The 19,337-nt window shown below is 40.4% G+C and overlaps 1 protein-coding gene across 3 annotated transcripts in view; it reads left to right on the top strand.

Annotated features, from left to right (window-relative positions):
• The window catches only part of LOC115113479 (leucine zipper protein 2-like), a 181,635-nt gene extending 162,517 nt beyond the window's left edge, over positions 1-19,118 (top strand). The window contains exons 10-13 of one of the 3 annotated variants that reach the window (XR_010461719.1): positions 3,083-3,190; positions 11,734-11,808; positions 17,080-17,298; positions 18,300-18,383. Coding sequence is in view for 2 of the 3 variants with exons in the window: in XM_029641181.2 (XP_029497041.2) it covers positions 3,083-3,190; positions 11,734-11,808; positions 18,300-18,404 (288 nt within the window). In the remaining variant the exon portion in view is untranslated. Of the gene's footprint in view, positions 1-3,082; positions 3,191-11,733; positions 11,809-17,079; positions 17,299-18,299 lie in introns of all 3 variants that reach the window. The other 2 variants (XM_029641181.2, XM_029641182.2) reach the window with 2 other exon arrangements.
• Positions 19,119-19,337: the final 219 nt, after the last annotated feature.

Raw genomic sequence — 19,337 nt, 5'->3', positions numbered from 1 at the left:
TCACCCCCTCCCCTGAAAAGATTTAGATGCACTACTGTTCCACTGGAGGTCATAAGGTGAATGCACCAATTTGTAAGTCGCTCTGGATAAGAGCGTCTGCTAAATGACTTAAATGTAAAATGTAAATGTAAAATGGATGATAAATAAATAAACATAGGAATTGTAATGGAGCAGGTTTCTAGATGATGAGTAGCTTATCAATAGTAGCTTTCCACAGTAAATAGAAAAGTGATTTACCTCATAAAGAGTGTAAATGAAGGTTTGTGTCTTACTCACTCTGCCCAAGGATATGTAGAAAAGTTTGTCAGCAGCGTTGCCAAGAGGATGAACCCTTTGAGGGCACAGCTTTTTTATTTATTTTTAAAGATTTACAGCCTCCCTCTCAGTGACTGTACTTTTTCACATGAAAATGAAATTGAGCTCAATTCTTCCGGCACATTCATCTGTTCTGAACTAAAGGGAAAAGGGGGTACCTAGTCAACTGAAATGTGTCTTCGGCATTTAACCCAAACCCTCTGAATCGGAGAGGTGCGGAGGACTGCCATAATTTACATCCACGTCTTCTTCATACGCTTTCTTTATACGCTGTGCAAAGTCATGTCGGACCTAATCACTGGTCATATCAGTCAACTACTGCAGTCATATCAAAATCAGAATTTTCGAAGTCAATCACAGCTCCGTTGCGGTTTCTTATTGGCCTTGATCCTAGTGAGCAATCCTGTTTCAAAGAGGCTTTAATCCCTGATGCTGTCGGAAGTCATTCTGCCTCTCTGTGTGTTGGGTGTCAAGCTAAGAGCCTTGACGTTAGCTATGTGCCACCCAGAGGACTTTACAGCTCTTTCAGAGAACGCTCCAATACCCCTCCACACGGAAGCATCACATAAAGCAAAATATGTAATGGAGACTTTATCTCCAAAGTTATAAACTATAGTCCATGTTCACAATGGCAGAAGATGACTCTATTACAGCCGATATGAGTGAAATGTTCTGGGCGTCGTCTCATGTTCCAAGCCAAATTAAGGGGGTTGTGTGGGGGTTGTGTGGGGGTTGAGGGTGGGTGGATCTGACAAAAGGAAAGACAACTGAGGGAAAACATACGTACGGGTGCTAGGGATCTGCTTATGCAAACCAAGTGTTTACTTCTCACTTGATTAGCATACAGATAGCTCCACTCCATCCTGAGCACTCACTACGGCCATCCGCTGCAGTATCCACGGATACTGTCTGCGGGGTGAATCAAAGATGGTTCTCCTCACTGTAAAGACAACTAGACCTGCCCATCTGTTTTTCGCTGTCTGTTCAATGTAAAGGGGCCCACATCTAATATAAATCACTGTCAAAGATGGACAAAAACTGGGGACCACTGACAAACGTTAACACCACCCCACATTTCGCCTGTTGATTTGCCGTGCAGCGTTTCCTCCTTTTGCGGGAGGACAACTCGAATGGGCTCAATATTCTAAGGCAAGCTGGGCCTCTTACAAATGTAACCAAATGTATTCCATCAGCCCTTTTGTGGCCCAGTTTCCGTTGCATATTTGGTTATCTATTAGGTATTTAATAGAAATGAATAGCTACTAAAAACATTCTGCTGGACATGCTGATATGTGTTAGTATGCCTGACTAGCCTGACAAGGGCCATTATTGTCTGTGATTTAAAAGGTACAATTAATTTGCACAGAAAGCAATATGATATTACATCATTGAAATGAGAAAGGTTTGAAGGGCTACCATTATTTCCTCTACAGCTTTACAAAATATAATGCTTATATAAGCACTCTTATGCTAAAACCCACTTTCTGTCTTTGGATTCCAAAGTGGATAAGTGCTGGGATATTTGTGTGTACCAGCTACCCTCTCAGCATCATGTTTGGTGTTTGAGTTTCTAAACGTAATGGGCCTTAAGCTCCACTAGACAACAATTACTAGATAAGACTCCAGTCTTTGGCTGCAGACACAATCCCCTGTTGGTGAAAGATTCATTAGTGAGAGGTTGCCGGGATCAGCAAGATCAGGGTGGAAGTCTCTTCATATTTAACAGGCCGAGGGAGGAAGCCAAGTCATGTGGTGGTGGTGATAGCATGCAATTTTCAACCAAGTAATGGGAGATGATGTGTGGAATGTGGATTCTGTGGAATGTTTGGGGCAGTAATTTACTGCCTAAAGACACAGCTGGATATTTATTTGCTGGCTTCCTCTCTAAACTTCCCTTTTGACTTGTTGATGGTTTCTCCAGCTGAAATCAGTTGCGGGGGTAAACAGTGAGTTTGTTTTTGTCCTTTTTTTTTTACAGTGTAGAGAAGTATTGCTATGATCAGAACGCATGGGATCTCTTAAAATATGCAACATTCATTTGAATGACTTAAAATGTATCTTTTAACGAAGTCCATGAGATGGACAGGAATAATTAATGCGGATTGAAAGGGAAGTGTGCAACATGCCATGAAACTGCAGAGTGAAGAATTGAGAACTATTTAAATGTTTTGGTTGAGTTGGGTAAGATCTCTGCAATTTGCATATTTCTGTCTATTTTAAATGTTCTAGATGTTTTTGTTAATATTTCTGGTAAGATCTATGTGCTGTGAGAGCTGTTAAGAGAACAGAAAATGAACTCTCCAGGCCAGCCATCCATGCATGAATTTCTAAAGACATGACATCTCGTGTCCCTTGAGTAGCAGGACCGTTGTGAGCAGAAAACCATTTCAGCAGGCACTCATACCCCATCGCTGTTCCATTGAATTGTCCTGGCCCTGATGGATTCTGTCAAAAATAACTGAAATAATTCATGATACGTACTTTGAAATAGGTCACTTCAAGAGGCAAATTCAAAATAAATAAAAAATCTGTATTTTTCTTTTTCTGGAAAGTAGCTGTGGTATAAGCAAAATAAAATGCTCAGCTCTGTCCAGTTCAATGAAAAACAAACCGCTTTAAATGCACCTCAGTACCAAATCTCTTGTCATGGTCTATTTCAACAGAGAGGCACTGTGTGTCATGACTTATACCAATCTTATCCATGCCTGTCATGTTCCACCTTCCATATTTAGAATTTCCTTTTCTCTCCTGCACTTCTTTCTCGCAGGATATCCCGAAAGTTCAGAGAATCATCACAGCCAGTAAATCGCCTGCGAACATTGGGGTAATGAGGAGAGACAGTAGTCCCGGAGTCAAGGACTGCCAGATGGAAAAGGTGAACCTTTGGACTAATTAATCTGTAATGGCCTATTTGTGACCCTCAGGCCCCAATCCAGCAGGTTCGTCTGTTCATTAAAATCCTTTTAATCCTTCAGTCATTATGGATCACTGGCAACTTTTACCCCAAAATGTCTTTCCGTTGCACAGTGTTACACCCGCACTGTGGCTAATTTCAGATCACAGGATCTGGGTCAATCAACAACTAGTCTGTGAGGCTTGGGCCAGGCTTTCAGTGTCATTGGAGGAACTGGAGAAAAATAATTTGTTGTAAATGTTTGTATTTTCAAGAAACCAGACATACACAGCCGGCCTTCGCTGAAGACACAAACAAACAAACTCAAGCCATTTTTATTAGTATGGTTATGATCCGTGGACGAGGAAGCCAAATTACGACTGCCCCGACTCTATTGGATTGGGCGGCAGGGAAGGGACAGTTCCAGGGAGGAAGGTTCTCCTTGACATGTGGTTATCAATAACCATGACAGAAATGAGGCGGGGGGGGGGATGCTGGGGAGAGACAGTGCACTGTCCAGAGGGATCCTTTCCAGAGACTAAATTACCCTCTATGGAGAAACGTGTCAAAAAGATAGTCCCATAATGAACCCGTGTGCCAAAAACAATGTTCGCTCCTGTCGTGTTATTGATGATATCATTTTTGGCGGGTCCGTAAAAGTGGAAATCCTGCAGCAAAGAGACCTGTCCCCCACAGACACCGTCGAGTTCTACTTTTCTTCCACTGTGCGATTGGATGAGATGGAGAGAGGGAAGAGAGATTAGAAATGAGGACAGTTTATAACAACTGTTATAATGCGCTGTAAGTGTACATCAAGGCATGATAAATGGATTTATAAGGCATCGCGTGTGTGTGTGCCCCGCGCCTCATAGAAAGTGTTATCATGTGTTCTCTTACAATGTGCACATTTAGGAATTGTTTTACTGCAATCCTTAAATCTCCTCTTCATAGGCAGCTTCACCAACCACCGTTAGCACTTGTATTATTCCTGTATCATACAAAATGAATGAGCTTGGGGATTGCAAAATGGTGTTCTGAAACAACCGTGTACTCTTTTTAGGATCCTTCTAACCAGTCAAAGTTCGAGCTTAAGAACATGCATCCCAACATAGTTTTACAGCAAAAGAAGCCTAGAGCAATAAACATTTTTGCACATCATGTTTATCCAAACAGACAATTAATTCACCAAGTTCTGTGATGTTTTCAGTGAAGCGATGAGTGTTTACAATATTTCTGCAGTGCTCAAATCAAATCAAATGTATTTATAAAGCCCTTCTTACATCAGCTGATATCTCAAAGCGCTGTACAGAAACCCAGCTTAAAACCCCAAACAGCAAGCAATGCAGGTGTAGAAGCACGGTGGCAAGGAAAAACTCCATAGAAAGGCCAGAACCTAGGAAGAAACCTAGAGAGGAACCAGGCTATGGGGGGTGGCCAGTCCTCTTCTGGCTGTGCCGGGTGGAGATTATAACAGAACATGGCCAAGATGTTAAAATGTTCATAGATGACCAGCAGGGTCAAATAATAATAATCACAGTGGATGTCGAGGGTGCAACAGGTCAGCATCTCAGGAGTAAATGTCAGTTGGCTTTTCATAGCCGATCATTCAGAGTATCTCTACCGCTCCTGCTGTCTCTAGAGAGCAGGTCTGGGACAGGTAGCACGTCCGGTGAACAGGTCAGGGTTCCATAGCCGCAGGCAGAACAGTTGAAACTGGAGCAGAAGCACGGCCAGGTGGACTGGGGACAGCAAGGAGTCATCAGGCCAGGTAGTCCTGAGGCATGGTCCTAGGGCTCCGGTCCTCCTAGAGAGAGAAAGAAAGGAAACAAAGAAAGAGAGAATTAGAGAGAGCATACTTAAATATACACAGGACACTGGATAAGACAGGAGAAATACTCCAGATATAACAGACTGACCCTAGCCCCCGACAAACTACTGCAGCATAAATACTGAGATAGGAGGGGTCGGGAGAGACTGTGGCCCCATCCGACGATACCCCCAGACGGGGCAAAATAAGCAGGATATAACCCCACCCACTTTGCCACAGCACCCACACCACTAGAGGGATAGCTTCAACCACCAACTTACCATCCTGAGACAAGGCCGAGTATAGCCCACAAAGATCTCTGCCACGGCACAACCCAAGGGGGGGGTGCCAACCCAGACAGGAAGATCACGTCAGTGACTCAACCCACTCAAGTGACGCACCCCTGCTAGGGACAGCATGGAAGAGCACCAGTAAGCCAGTCCCTGAAATAGGGTTAGAGGCAGAGAATCCCAGTGGAGAAAGGGGAACCGGCCAGGCAGAGACAGCAAGGGCGGTTCGTTGCTCCAGTGCCTTTCCGTTCACCTTCACACTCCTGGGCCAGACTACACTCAATCATAGAACCTACTGAAGAGATGAGTCTTCAATAAAGACTTAAAGGTTGAGACCGAGTCTGCGTCTCTCACATAGGTAGGCAGACCATTCCATAAAAATGAAGCTCTATAGGAGAAAGCCCTGCCTCCAGCTGTTTGCTTAGAAATTATAGGGCTCAAACTTCTGCACACAGGTAATATCATAAGATGTATTTGTGCTCACTTAATCAGCTTCAGTAGATGGTTGTGATGGCTGGTATAGTCGGTCAGGCTAGTGTTGGAGAAATATCAGCTATTTGAGAATCGAAAAAGACCAGAAGACTAGAATAATTGGTTTTACTGACAGGCTTCAGCCAAAACATGTTCTGTAGGTGTTATGTTATTAGGTCTTATTTAAGATTATATACTGTGAAGAGAAAGGCATAAACATTATAGTTTCTAGAGGTATATATACAGTAGGTGAAATGCAACGTCCCATAACCTTCTATCACCTTGTGTTTTTTCATTTGTGACCAACCACCTGGATTTGGTCCTACAGTGCATTCAGAAAGTATTCAGACCCCTTGACTTTTTCCACATTTTGATACATGACAGCGATATTCTAAAATGGATACAATTGTTTTTTCCCCCCCTCATCAATCTGCACACAATACCCCATCATGACAAAGCAAAAACACGTTTTTAGACGTTTTTGCAAAGTTATTAAAAATAAAAAAAGGTGAAATATCATATTCACATATTCAGACCATTATTCAGTACTTTGTTGAAACACCTTTGGTAGCGATTACAACCTAGAGTCTTCTTGGGTAGGACTCTACACTCTAACACAAAGGCCTGATTGGTGCAGAGATGGTTGTCCTTCTGTAAGATTCTCCCATCTCCGCAGAGGACCTCTGGAGTCCCCCAGAGTGACCATCCGGTTCCTTTGACCTCATGACTTGTTTTTTTCACTGACATGCACTGTCAACTATGTGACCTTATATAGACAGGTGTGTGCCTTTCCAAATAATGTTCAATCAATTGAATTTACCACAGGTGGACTCCAATCAAGTTGTAGAAACATCTCAAGGATGATCAGTGGAAACAGGATGTACCTGAGCTCAATATTGAGTCTCATAGCAAAGGGTTTCAATACTTATGTAAATAAGATTTTTCTGTTTTTTATTTTTAATACATTTGCAAAAATGTCAAAAAACCTGTTTTGACTTTATCACTATGATGTATTGTGTGTAGATTGAGGAAAGACAAATATTTATTGAATCAATTTTAGAATAAGGCTGTAATGCAACAAAATGTGGAAAAAGAAGAGTACTTTCCGAATACACAGTATGTAGAAAAAAATGAAATTGTGTTTTTACATTGGATTAAAGTCTTACTCAGAGCTAGAAAATGGAATATCATACACTACGGTTGAGGGGAAATGGGAAAGTAATTCTGCTTTGAAAGTTAATAAACTTGTAACCCCACTTTTGAGAAAATGGCCCTTGAATGTTTTTTGGTATACCATATGTCTACCGACATGCCTGGTGGTCCAAAATAGCATAACTGATATATTTTAACATCAACAAACCCATCCATTTAAACATTATTTTAGGATATGTCAATCTAGCAAATCAGGCAACTAAAAGCAACTTTCTAAACATTGTTTTGGTTAGTTTGTAGCTTGCTAGCTAGCTATCTAATGTTAAGTTAGCTGGCTAGCCAGTTCAAATAATGACGATATCATAGCTGACAACGTCTTAACTTTAGCACATTTTTATTCATTAGTACAGGAAAATAAACTTACAACAAGATCATTATTTACAAGTTAATGGTGAACTAATTACAGAAAATTGCTTACGGTTCTAAGTGTGACCAAATATAAGCAGGACATTCTAATAGGGAATTTTTGAACTTAGACACTGTCTCTTTGGCCTAACTATATATCCTAATTTGTCTCTGGGGCAGGTCATGTTGTTCTTCGCATTACTGTCTCTGGTTAACACACACAATATCAAATAAAATCAACGTTTATTTGTCACATGCACAGGAGTCTTTTGTTATTTTATAAAAATGTTTGTTATTTAACTAGGCAAGTCAGTTGAGAACATATTCTTATTTACAATGATGGCCTACACCGTTAAAACCCGGACGACACTGGGCCAATTGTGTGCCATCCTATGGGACTCTCAACTCAATTTAACCAACTAGGCTAACATTAGGCTAAAGCTAGCAATGCAAATCGCTTTCTGAGATACTAATAATATTGCTTCATAGATCATACATGCCAGCTAACGTTAGCTAGCTAGGTAGCAGTACACTTTAACTTGCAATGACACTACTTTCTAACAAAATTAGAAACATATAACGGTTCAAAAGTTGGTTTACTTAGAAAAGTCCTTGTTTTTGAAAGAAAAGGAAAAAAAATGTCCATTAAAATAACATCAAATTGATCAGAAATACAGTGTAGACATTGATAATGTTGTAAATGACTATTGTAGCTGGAAACTGCAGATTTTTCATGGAAAATCTACATTGGTGTACAGAGGCCCCTTATCAACAACCATCACTCCTGTGTTCCAGCTACAATATATATATATTCCTTTATTATTTTATCCTAATTGGAGTAAATGAATGGACAACAACACTTACGCTTCTACTTCCAGCTTATACATGCTAGATACATTTTACAAACACAATGTATCGTACAATAGTTATATTTTGTTTGTTTTTAATCCCATCCTACCCTAAATCCCTCCCATCTACAGTATCTCTGAAGATTCTATTTGCCATATATTTTTAACTGTGCTGTTTCACAAATGAAACACCGATATACATTTTACAGACACAAGCTTTAGCAATGTTGTTAGTTATCCATCCATAGGATATAGTGTATTTGGCATTTTAGGCAACTATCGAGATAACCAATTTGTGATGAACATGAATTAATGTTTGATGATATGATTAGAAAGAAGGAAGAGTATTCTCTTCATTTAATCATTAAATGTCTGTACTTTTCTATTGAAATTGAAATAATTTATACATTCTGAACCCAGAATTACATTTCAGAGCCATAAGGTTGTATCTGCAAATGCACCCCCCTAAAAAACAGATTTACAAATGTTTTTTTGTTGATACTCTGCACTTTAGGTACCTTTAAGGTGAGGAGATTAATGGGTTAAGAAAGAAAAATTCATGGGATATGAAAACATTTATGCTCAATATCTCAGAACTCTGCTTTACCTAACTATGCCTAAGCAAGAAGAAGAAATATCAGTCTGCACAGAGAAGCTCGAGATTAAACTTCACTCAACTTTCAAGAGTTTTCCCTTTACTGTGGGACTTGTGATCGAATAAACGCAATATTAGCCACTTTCAATGCAACATACCAAAACAAAACAAACTATGCAAGAGATTTTGTTCGGAGTAGGATTCTATTGCATTGACAGGCACAACTCAGGCCAGTACTCTACACAGACCGGTGCGCTATAACCAATCAGAGCTACAGTAGGTCTATATGCAAATAGACCATTGCCATATATAGATTTGTGCCATTTACTTTGAACTGGACTGGTTTACAGCATGAGCAGTCGCGATTATTGTGCGCTTGTTTTGAGAACAAAGTGAGAACTGCATGTAGCCAGGTGTGCACATTTATTCATATTCTTTGTCAGATAGTGAGTTAGCCCAGTTATAGCTCATTTGTAGTCAGCAATGTGGGAGTGATTTCTTCTTACAAGAGCACAAAAGGTGTACATTTCTAGCCATCTTTGAAAAGCGATTCAGATAAAGCGCTATAAAGGGGCAGTGTTGGCTTCTGAGTGGCGCAGCAGACTACAGCTTCACTACAGACCTGAGTTCGATCTCAGGCTGTGTCACAACCGGACATGACCGGGAGTCCCATAGGGTGGTGCACAATTGGCCCAGTGTCGTCTGGGTTAGGGGAGGGTTTGTCGGGGGGGGGGGGGGGGGGGGGCGGGGCTTTACTTGTCTCATGTGCTCTAGCAACTTGTGGCGGTCCGGGCGTCTGCAGGCTGACTTCGTGTCAATTGAAAGGTGTTTCTTACGACACATTGGTTCGGGCGGGTGGCGAGCCACGTTTTGGGGGATGCATGACTCGACCTTCGCCTCCCGAGCCCATTGGCGTGTTCAAAGGGAAATGTTGGATTCTACTTTCATCCAACAATGAAAGGATGCAGGTTGTGAGAGACCTGGATCCCACCTCTGTTTATTGAAGTTGGTATTTGAAATATTCACGCTGGCGCTAATGATGTCCTTGTATGACTTTTACGCATGAATGTATGGACACACAGTGAAATATGTTTTAATCTGTAGTATAATAGTTATTTTCATCTCATGCGTTTTTTAAGCTAAGTAGCCAATAGGCAGTGGGTAGCATAATTTGTCTAATTCTGTCTAATAATGATATGGGAATAATAATACATTTTATTTTGTAAAGTGGATCTATCAACACAACAAAATGTTCAGTCACCTCCAGGTGGATAAACAGGTTAATGTCAAGCCCTGCATGTTTGTTTCAAGTCTCATGGAACACCACACATTGGCTGCTACTGTAGCGGCTGTTAAAACAGTACATCAAAGCAGGTACATCATCAATGTTCACAGTAAACTCACACAGAATTTTCACAACATTCAACTTTGTGCTCAGCAGACCTGACATTTGCTCAGTGACAAAAGACATTTGAGGGAACATTGGTCCCAAGTTCTCGAAGGTGCAATATTGACATTTGGTAGTGCATCATCAGTTTTCCTGTAGTTATGTCAGTCACTGACAGTCACTCAATTAGCCCACGTCAACTAACATTTTATAGATTGCTAGGTAAGTTAGTTTAGCCCGGTATCTAAACCTTGTCGTAATCATGGCCGAATTACTGACTGGGCATGCATACTCAGATACATGTAGCATATTAACATGACATAAGTCATGGCCAAATGTGTCGAATTGCAGGAAATTTGCTTTAAAATGTAACAATGTGCGCTGAGAGTCGGGGAGTGAGTGTTTTTAATAAAATAAACAGAACATAATAACAAACACTAACAGCACAGAGACAAGAAACAGAAACAATAACGCCTGGGGGAAGGAACCAAAGGGAGTGGCATATATAGGGAAGGTAATCAGGGAAGTGATGGAGTCCAGGTGAATCTGATGATGCGCAGGTGCGCGTAACGATGGTGACAGGTGTGCGCCATAACGAGCAGCCTGGTGACCTAGAGGCCAGAGAGGGGGCACACATGACATAAAACTGCAACGTTTTCTCTCCGCCCCATGGCAAAATGAGTAGAATTGCATTAAATACATTTTTAAACTGCAACATTTTCTCTCTGGCCCATGAAACAATGTGTAGAATTGCAGAAAATGTGCTATAAAATACATTTTTAAACTGCAACATTATCTCTACGCCCCATGGTAAAATGTGTAGAATTGCAGGACATTAACATTAAAACTGCAATTTTTTTCTCTCCGCCACCAAGAGATGGGCCACTAAAATGTTTCACCTGCAAGGTCAGGAGGCCCCCAAAATGCCCTGGTTAAATGTTGCTGAAAAGCCACAATCCTCGCTCTCCATACACAGAGCCCGTAACATTTGTGTTTTTAAACTGAGGAGTACTTGCAAATGTAACTGCCACTGAACTATATGAAAAAACGATGGGACATTCACATCATTCAAATACTATTTGCCAAGACCCACACTGGAGGGTAGAAACAGAGATTATGGTGTATGTCTTTATATTATCTGTGGTCGTTTAGCCACAGTACAGCACTGTAGGTGTAATGAGTAAAGTAGTTCTGTTCAAAGGGAAATGTTGGATTCTACTTTCGTCCAACAATGAAAGGATGCAAGTTGTGAGAGATCTGGATCCCGCCTCTGTTTATTGAAGTTTGTCTTTGAAATATTCACGCTGGCGCTAATGATGTCCTTGTATGACTTTCACGCTTGAATGCACGGACACACACCGTGAAAATTGTTTTAATCTGCAGTATAATAGTTATTTTCACCTCATGCATTTTCATTAGACCAGCTTGTTTGTTCAGGCCTTATGAAATTGATCTCTTTAGCTAACTCTGGTACAGTTACATAGATTTACAATGACATTTTGATTAATGTGCACTGTCCCCGTCAAATAAAGAAATACATTTAAGTTTGTGTTTCTTTGTATCACAACAGATTGGCGGGGGTTGCTTCCAAAACCAGACGGAGACAGAAACCTCTCCCGACAGTAAAAAGCTGCTTGAACAGAAGGTTAGCATTTAAATGTTTATATACACTACCGTTTAAAAGTTTGGGGTGACTTAGAAATGTCCTTATTTTCGAAAGAAAATATCATTTTTGGTCCATTCGATAACATCAAATTGATTAGAAATACAGTGTAAACATTGTTAACTGTCTCTAACCAGAATAGAAAGAGGAGTGGGAGGCCGTGATGCTGGCCTTCTAGGCAGAGTTGCAAAGAAAAAGCCATATCTCGGACTGGCCAATAAAAAGAAAAGATTAAGATCGGCAAAAGAACACAAACACAGGACAAAGGAACTCTGCCTAGAAGGCCAGCATCCCGGAGTTGCCTCTTCACTGTTGACGTTGAGACTGGTGTTTTGCGGGTACTATTTAATGAAGCTGCCAGGTGAGGACTTGTGAGGCATCTGTTTCTCAAACTAGACACTAATGTACTTGTCCTCTTGCTCAGTTGTGCACCGGGGCATCCCACTCCTCTTTTTATTCTGGATAGAGCCAGTTTGCGCTGTTCTGTGAAGGGAGTAGTACACAGCATTGTACGAGATCTTCAGTTTCTTGGCAATTTCTCGCATGGAATAGCCTTCATTTCTCAGAACAAGACTGATGAGTTTCAGAAGAAAGGTCTTTGTTTCTGGACATTTTGAGCCTGTTAAATACTTATGCTCCAGATACTCAACTAGTCTAAAGAAGGCCAGTTTTATTGCTTTTTTAATCAGGCCATCAGTTTTCAGCTGTGCTAACATAATTGTAAAAGGGTTTTCTAATGATCGATTAGCCTTTTAAAATTATCAACTTGGATTAGCTAACACAACGTGACATTGGAACACAGGAGTGATGGCTACTGATAATGGGCCTCTGTACGCCTATGTAGATATTCCATAAAAAGTCTGCCGTTTCCAACTACAATGGTCATTTTCAACATTAACAATGTCTGCACTGTATTTCTGATCAATTTTACGTTATTTTAATGGACCAAAAATGTGCTTTTCTTTTTAAAAACAAAAGACATTTCTAAGTGACCCCAATCTTTTGAGCGGTGGTGTACAAAGCATAAGACCCGTTCTACAAGGTGCCTCTTGCATTTCTCCCCATGGGAATAACAATGTGGGCTGTGTGGGATATTTTGGTGAAATTAATACATTGCATGCACATACACTTTGTTACAGCAAATACCACCACAATCTACTGAACTGTGATATTGATTGTATTGCGCTCTGCCAAACAAATCCAAGCCTGGCTCACTCAATCATAAGGAAGCAGTGTCACACCTGTTTGGACGTGGCAGATGGTACAGCGAAACAGATCCCATTGCAATGTAGTATAACACTGTGTAACTGAGCCGCTGCCATGCATTTTAAGTGAGATTTCTCCATCTCTGTCATGCTGAAATAGGATCAGCTACCATCGATTCTATAACCATTTGCAGGGGAAATGGCTAATACCTATACCGTGCCTACAGTATGATCTATGTAATACCACCCACATTCAAACGAGTGTTTATTCTTAATCTCATTCTTAACCTTATGAATCTTTTACCAGGGTCCCTGGTAAAAGAGATTATATTATAATAGAGACGAACCTGGGACGAAAAAAGGTTGAATGGAAATGAACATGACAATATTATTAGGTCACGGGAAAGCTTTGGAATAGCAAAGGCCCAGTGCTTTCTCCCTCCTGTGGTCATTGTCAAATTGACTGATTATAAGGGAGAGGTGCTCACAAAGGGGCTGATCCCTCACTGATAAGGCCATGTGGCAGCCAGCCACCCAGAGCATGTGATACTCAACTGCCTGACTGAGGGAGCGAAAGAGACCTTACGTCAACCTAAATTCCACTGCCATGTTGGGTAGTCACCATTCAAAAACACTGAGAATAACACGATTTTGTATTTATTTTTTTCTTAAATGTATATTTCTTTCAGGGTGTGTTTTGCTTGATAAACTGATTTTAGTTTGTTCGTCACTAAAGGTGACAGGATAAATGTAGCCTAAAGATGTACACGCTCCTAACCAATTCTGCGTTTATTTTGTGTTATTATGTTTTTTTAATGATGATTTTAACTTTCTTTGCATCATTTCCTATGATCGAAAACAGCTTCTGGACATCAGAGCAGAATCACTAACCTCAATTTGGAGAAAGATTTTGAATTCAGTAAGTCAGCAGCTCTGGACGTTATGATCCCCAGGTCTTGAAAGAGAAAGCAGCGGCGTCATGATTACACTACGTCGGCGAGCATCTAGACTGCCATATCCTCTGTTTTTGTTGGCCAATATAGACTCACTAGAGAAGAAACTGGACGAGCTCCGTTGAAGACTATCCTATGTTCCCTGGAGTCGTGTCAGAAAAAGGACATGGATAAAATACATACACATCCAGAGGCGGCGCTTCTCGTGGCTGGTCATTTTAATGCAGGGAAACTGAAATACGTCTTAACTCATTTTTTACCAGAACGTCACATGTGCAACTAGAGGCAACAAAATTGTAGATCACCTTTAGTACACACACAGAAATCACTAACGGCCCTCCCTCCCCCTCCCTTTGGCAAAGCAGACCATAAAGCTATCCTCCTGATTCCTGCTTACAAGCAAAAAACTCTAACAGGAAACACCAGTGGCGCGCTCATTACTGAAGTGGTCCGATGAAGAGGATGCTAAGCTACAGGACTGTTTCGCTAGCACAGACTGGAATATGTTCTGGGATTCATCCAATAACATTGAGGAATTTACCACATCAGTCACCGGCTTCATTAATAAGTGCATTGACGAAGTCATCCACACAGTGATCATACGTACATATCCCAACCAAAAACATCCGCACTGAGCTAAAGGCTAAAGTTGCCACTTTCAAGGAGCAGGACTCAAATCCGGACGCTTATAAGAAATCCCGCTACGATCTTCGACGAGCTATCAATACAGGACTAAGATCAAATTCTACTAAGTCGGATCTAATACTCGTCGGCTGTGGCAGGCCTTAAAACCGACCACGGATTACAAAAAGAAACCCAACCACAAATCCTACAATGTGATTTTCTGGATTTTTTTTCTCATTTTGTCTGTCATAGTTGAAGTGTACCTATGATGAAAATTTACAGGCCTCTCTCATCTTTTTAAGTGGGAGAACTTGCACAATTGGTGGCTGACTAAAACGGTTCTCTTTAGTTGAAGGAGAGTCGGACCAAAATGCGGCGTTGCGATCCATGTTTAATAAACAAACGTAAAACACAAATCAATACAAACACTACAAAACAAAGAACGTAACGAAAACCGAAACAGCCTATACTTGTGTAAACTAACACAGAGACAGGAACAAGGACACTAAGGACAATCACCCACAAAACACTCAAAGAATATGGCTGCCTAAATATGGTTCCCAATCAGAGACAACGATACACACCTGCCTCTGATTGAGAACCACTCCAGACAGCCATAGACTTTGCTAGATAACCCCACTAAGACACACACCCAACACCCCACAAAACCCTAAGACAAAACACACCACAATAAACCAAATAAATGAAGAAACACAAAATACTTCGACCAGGGCGTGACACCCAACTGTATATGTTGTTTGTTTGTATTGGCTTTACTTCAGGCAATGAAAGGCTTGGCCACTGACAGAAAGTGTGATGCAGAAGCCTCAAGGTATCCAGCAAAAAAACATTTTTTTTTAAACCTTTACATAACTAGACAAGTCAGTTAAGAACAAACTTTTATTTACAATGACAGCCTACCCCGGCGACGCTGGGCCATTTGTGTGCCGCCCTATGGGACTCCCAATCACAGCTGGATGTGATCCAGCCTGGATTTGAACGAGGGACTGCCATGACACCTTTTGCACTGAGAAGCAATGCCTTAGACCACTACGCCACTCGGGGGCCCAATGCAATGTTGGTTAACAGTAAACAGATGCTAGCTGACATTATTTCATCCCAAGTCATCATCTCATCTCTATAGAGCTGCTGCCTATGCTGTCTGACAAAATAAAAAATATATTTGTAAGGAACACTTTTATGACTACTGAATACCAACTATCAATCACTTCGATTTCAGGTACTAACACCTCGCAAAGCAACTGCTCTCTATCCCTCTCGATCGTGCATTCTTCTGTCCGCCTCCATGCCCACACAGACCGGACAAGTAGGTGCGCAATAGAGTATGGTCATTGTGGTTAATTATCACATTTTCTGCGCTAAAACTACAGTACCAGTCAAAAAATTGGACACACCTACTCATTCCAGGGTTTTTATTTATTTTTTACTATTTTCTACATTGTAGAATATTAGTGAAGATGTTACACATATGGAATCATGTAGTAACCAAAAAAGTGTTAAACAACATATATTTTATATTTGAGATTCTACAAAGTAGCCACCCTTTGCTTTGATGACAGCTTTGCACTCTTGGAATTCTCTCAAACAGCTTCATGAGGTAGTCAACTGGAATGCATTTCAATTAACAGGTGTGTCTTGTTAAAAGTTAATTTGTGAAATCTCTTTCCTTCTTAATGTGATTGAGCCAATCCGTTGTGTTGTGACGAGGTGGGGGGTATACAGAAGATAGCCCTATTTGGTAAAAGACCAAGTCTATATTATGGCAAGAACAGTTCAAATAAGCAAAGGGAAACGACAGTCCATCAATACTTTAAGACATGAAGGTCAGTCAATCCGGAACATTTCAAGAACTTTGAAAGTTTCTTCAAGTACAGTCCCAAAAACCTTCAAGCGCTATGATGAAACTGTCTCCCATGAGGACCGCCACAGGAAAGGAAGACCCAGAGGTACCTCTGTTACAGAGGATAAGAGAGTTAGAGTTACCAGCCTCAGAAATTGCAGGCCAAATAAATGATTCACAGAGTTCAAGTAACAGACACATCTCGACATCAACTGTTCAGATGAGACTGCATGAATCAGGCCTTCATGGTCGAATTGCTGCAAAGAAACCACTACTAAAGGACACCAATAAAAAGAAGAGACTTGCTTGGGCCAAGAAATACGAGCAATGGACATTAGGCCGGTGGAAATCTGTCCTTTGGTCTGATGAGTCCAAATTTTTAATTTTTGGTTCCAACCGCTGTGTCTTTGTGAGACGCAGAGTAGGTGAACGGATGATCTCGGCATGTGTGGTTCCCACCGTGAAGCATGGAAGAGGTGTGATGGTGCTTTGCTGTGATTGATTTAGATTTCAAGGCACACTTAATCAGCATGGCTACCACAGCATTCTGCAGCGATACGCCATCCCATCTGTTTTGCTCTTAGTGTGACTATCATTTGTTTTTCAACAGGACAATGACCCAACACACCTCCAGGCTGTGTAAGGGCTATTTGACCAAGAAGGAGAATGATGGAGTGCTGCATCAGATGACCTGGCCTTCACACATCTCCCGAACTCAACCCAATTGAGATGGTTTGGGATGAGTTGGACCGCAGAGTGAAGGAAAAGCAGCCAACAAGTGTTCAGCATATGTGGGAACTCCTTCAAGACTGTTGGAAAAGCATTCCAGGTGAAGTTGGTTGAGAGAACGCCAAGAGTGTGCAAATCTGTCAAGGCAAAGGGTGGCTATTTGAAGAATCTCAAATATAAAATACATTTTGATTTGTTTAACACTTTTTTGGTTACTACATGATTCCATATGTGTTATTTCATAGTTTTGATGTCTTCACTATTTTTCTACAATGTAGAAAATAGTAAAAATAAAGAAAAACACTTGAATGTGTATGTGTGTCCAAACTTTTGTCTGGTACTGTATGTAGAATATTAGCCTGTTGGAAACTACAACCCCCTACCACATTGCACAGTTCGGGCTTGATCTAATTCATCTCTAGAGAAACTGCGCATTCAGCTCAGAATTTTTTTTAATGGAATTCCAAAATGTAACTAATGTTGGTCAATTAGTTGTTTAAAAAATGAAAAATAACATACATTTTGGTTAAAGCTCAACTTTTGTTTTTATATCAATATTTGTACATAAGTGTTTCCACCAGCATTTCTCGCATAATTAATTTAACCGACACTAAAAGATCTCATCTCAAATTATCTGTCTGCATTTATTAAATTGCATTTATTAAACTACCTGTTTCTGTCACAGCTGTAAAAAAAAATATATATATATATATATATATAGTATGATTTTACTTGCATAAAAACTGTGGATGGAAAATAATCACACAATATTTTACATACAGCATCTTATTAAAGGACAGCTTCAAGTTTTCTATTTTGCCATGGAACAAAATATATATTGCAACACTGGTATTGTCCCAGACCTAAGTGTATGTGGAGTGTATATTTCCAGTAAAAGGGATAGGCTAATCAACATGAGTGTGAAGTAGGATTGCAGTATTGTTAAAGTAATACTGCTGTATTATTTAAGTAATACTGCTGTATTGTTAGTACTGCTGTCATCAATCCAGTATTGTTTCTGTACAGTAGCCCATTGTTTCTCTGTTACTTTGCCGCTGTTGTTTATGAGCTATACATTCTTGTCTTTTGTATTGTCAACAGCAAAGGCCTGCAGCGCAGATTGGAAAATCAAATGCAAAGCCCTCAGATGGCAGGGAGGAAGTAGAGGGAGGCAGCGAAAACACGAAACTACACAAAAACAACTGAATGGATGGGATGTCATTGGAGATGCAGAACACCTGCGTTACCTGGAGATCTTTTTCAGAGCATATACTTGTGCCCACATACACACACACACACGCACACACACAGTTTGCAAAAGAGACACAGGAATTGTTGGACGAAAACAAACTTCTCAACCGTGAAATGTTTAAATTTTTCGATTGAAAACCTGCATAATAACATGGCATGCATTCTAGACTTCTTTTAAAAGGTAGCAATGGCATTGGTAACTTGTTTTATGATTGTTCATTGTTGTTTTTTTTCAGAGCGAGGACACTACTTTCTACAGTAAATGTGTGTTATTTCTAAATAAATCCCTTTGCACTGGTGAGGTCATGATATTCTGTAATATAATTAGTCCCATTAACAAAAACTGCTGTAACACCAAACTTACAAATATGGTTTGTCACTCATTGTAGCAAGGTTAATTTACTATCTCCTCCATATTTTAAAGTATATAGGCTCTCAAGTTGGCTGGCCAACTTCTTTCAACATGTAATATTTCAGAGCTCTTTCTGCCTTTAACATGCTAGAGGTGAAGAGCCAAAGACTCACAATGAGTCGTCTCCCTGAGAATGTGCCATGCACTGAGTAGTTACTCCTAGCTACATTGATCTGTGTTATTTGACCTTTCTTTCAATAAACTGTGATTTTCAGTAAATTTGTGAAGATTAAATGGATATTTGTGGAGAAAACGAATCGACTGGTCTATTTTTAACCTATAGTGTGAAGAACTATTTACAAAATGTAGACTTTATACCACTTCCGTAAAAAATGTATCACACCCTTGTAAGTGCAGTGTAATTGTAGCATAGGTAGCCGGAAATGTACGGGGAGAATCAAACAATGTATTTCAGTTTGCTTGCCAATATAATATGTGTATAACAAATGACGTGTTAATTACAGAAAATTCAACTA

The sequence above is a fragment of the Oncorhynchus nerka genome, linkage group LG28, assembly GCF_034236695.1.
Source record: "Oncorhynchus nerka isolate Pitt River linkage group LG28, Oner_Uvic_2.0, whole genome shotgun sequence".
Lineage (NCBI taxonomy): Eukaryota > Metazoa > Chordata > Actinopteri > Salmoniformes > Salmonidae > Oncorhynchus > Oncorhynchus nerka.
The sequence above is the reverse complement of the archived record's forward strand: the minus strand, read 5'-3'. Positions and strand labels throughout refer to the sequence as shown.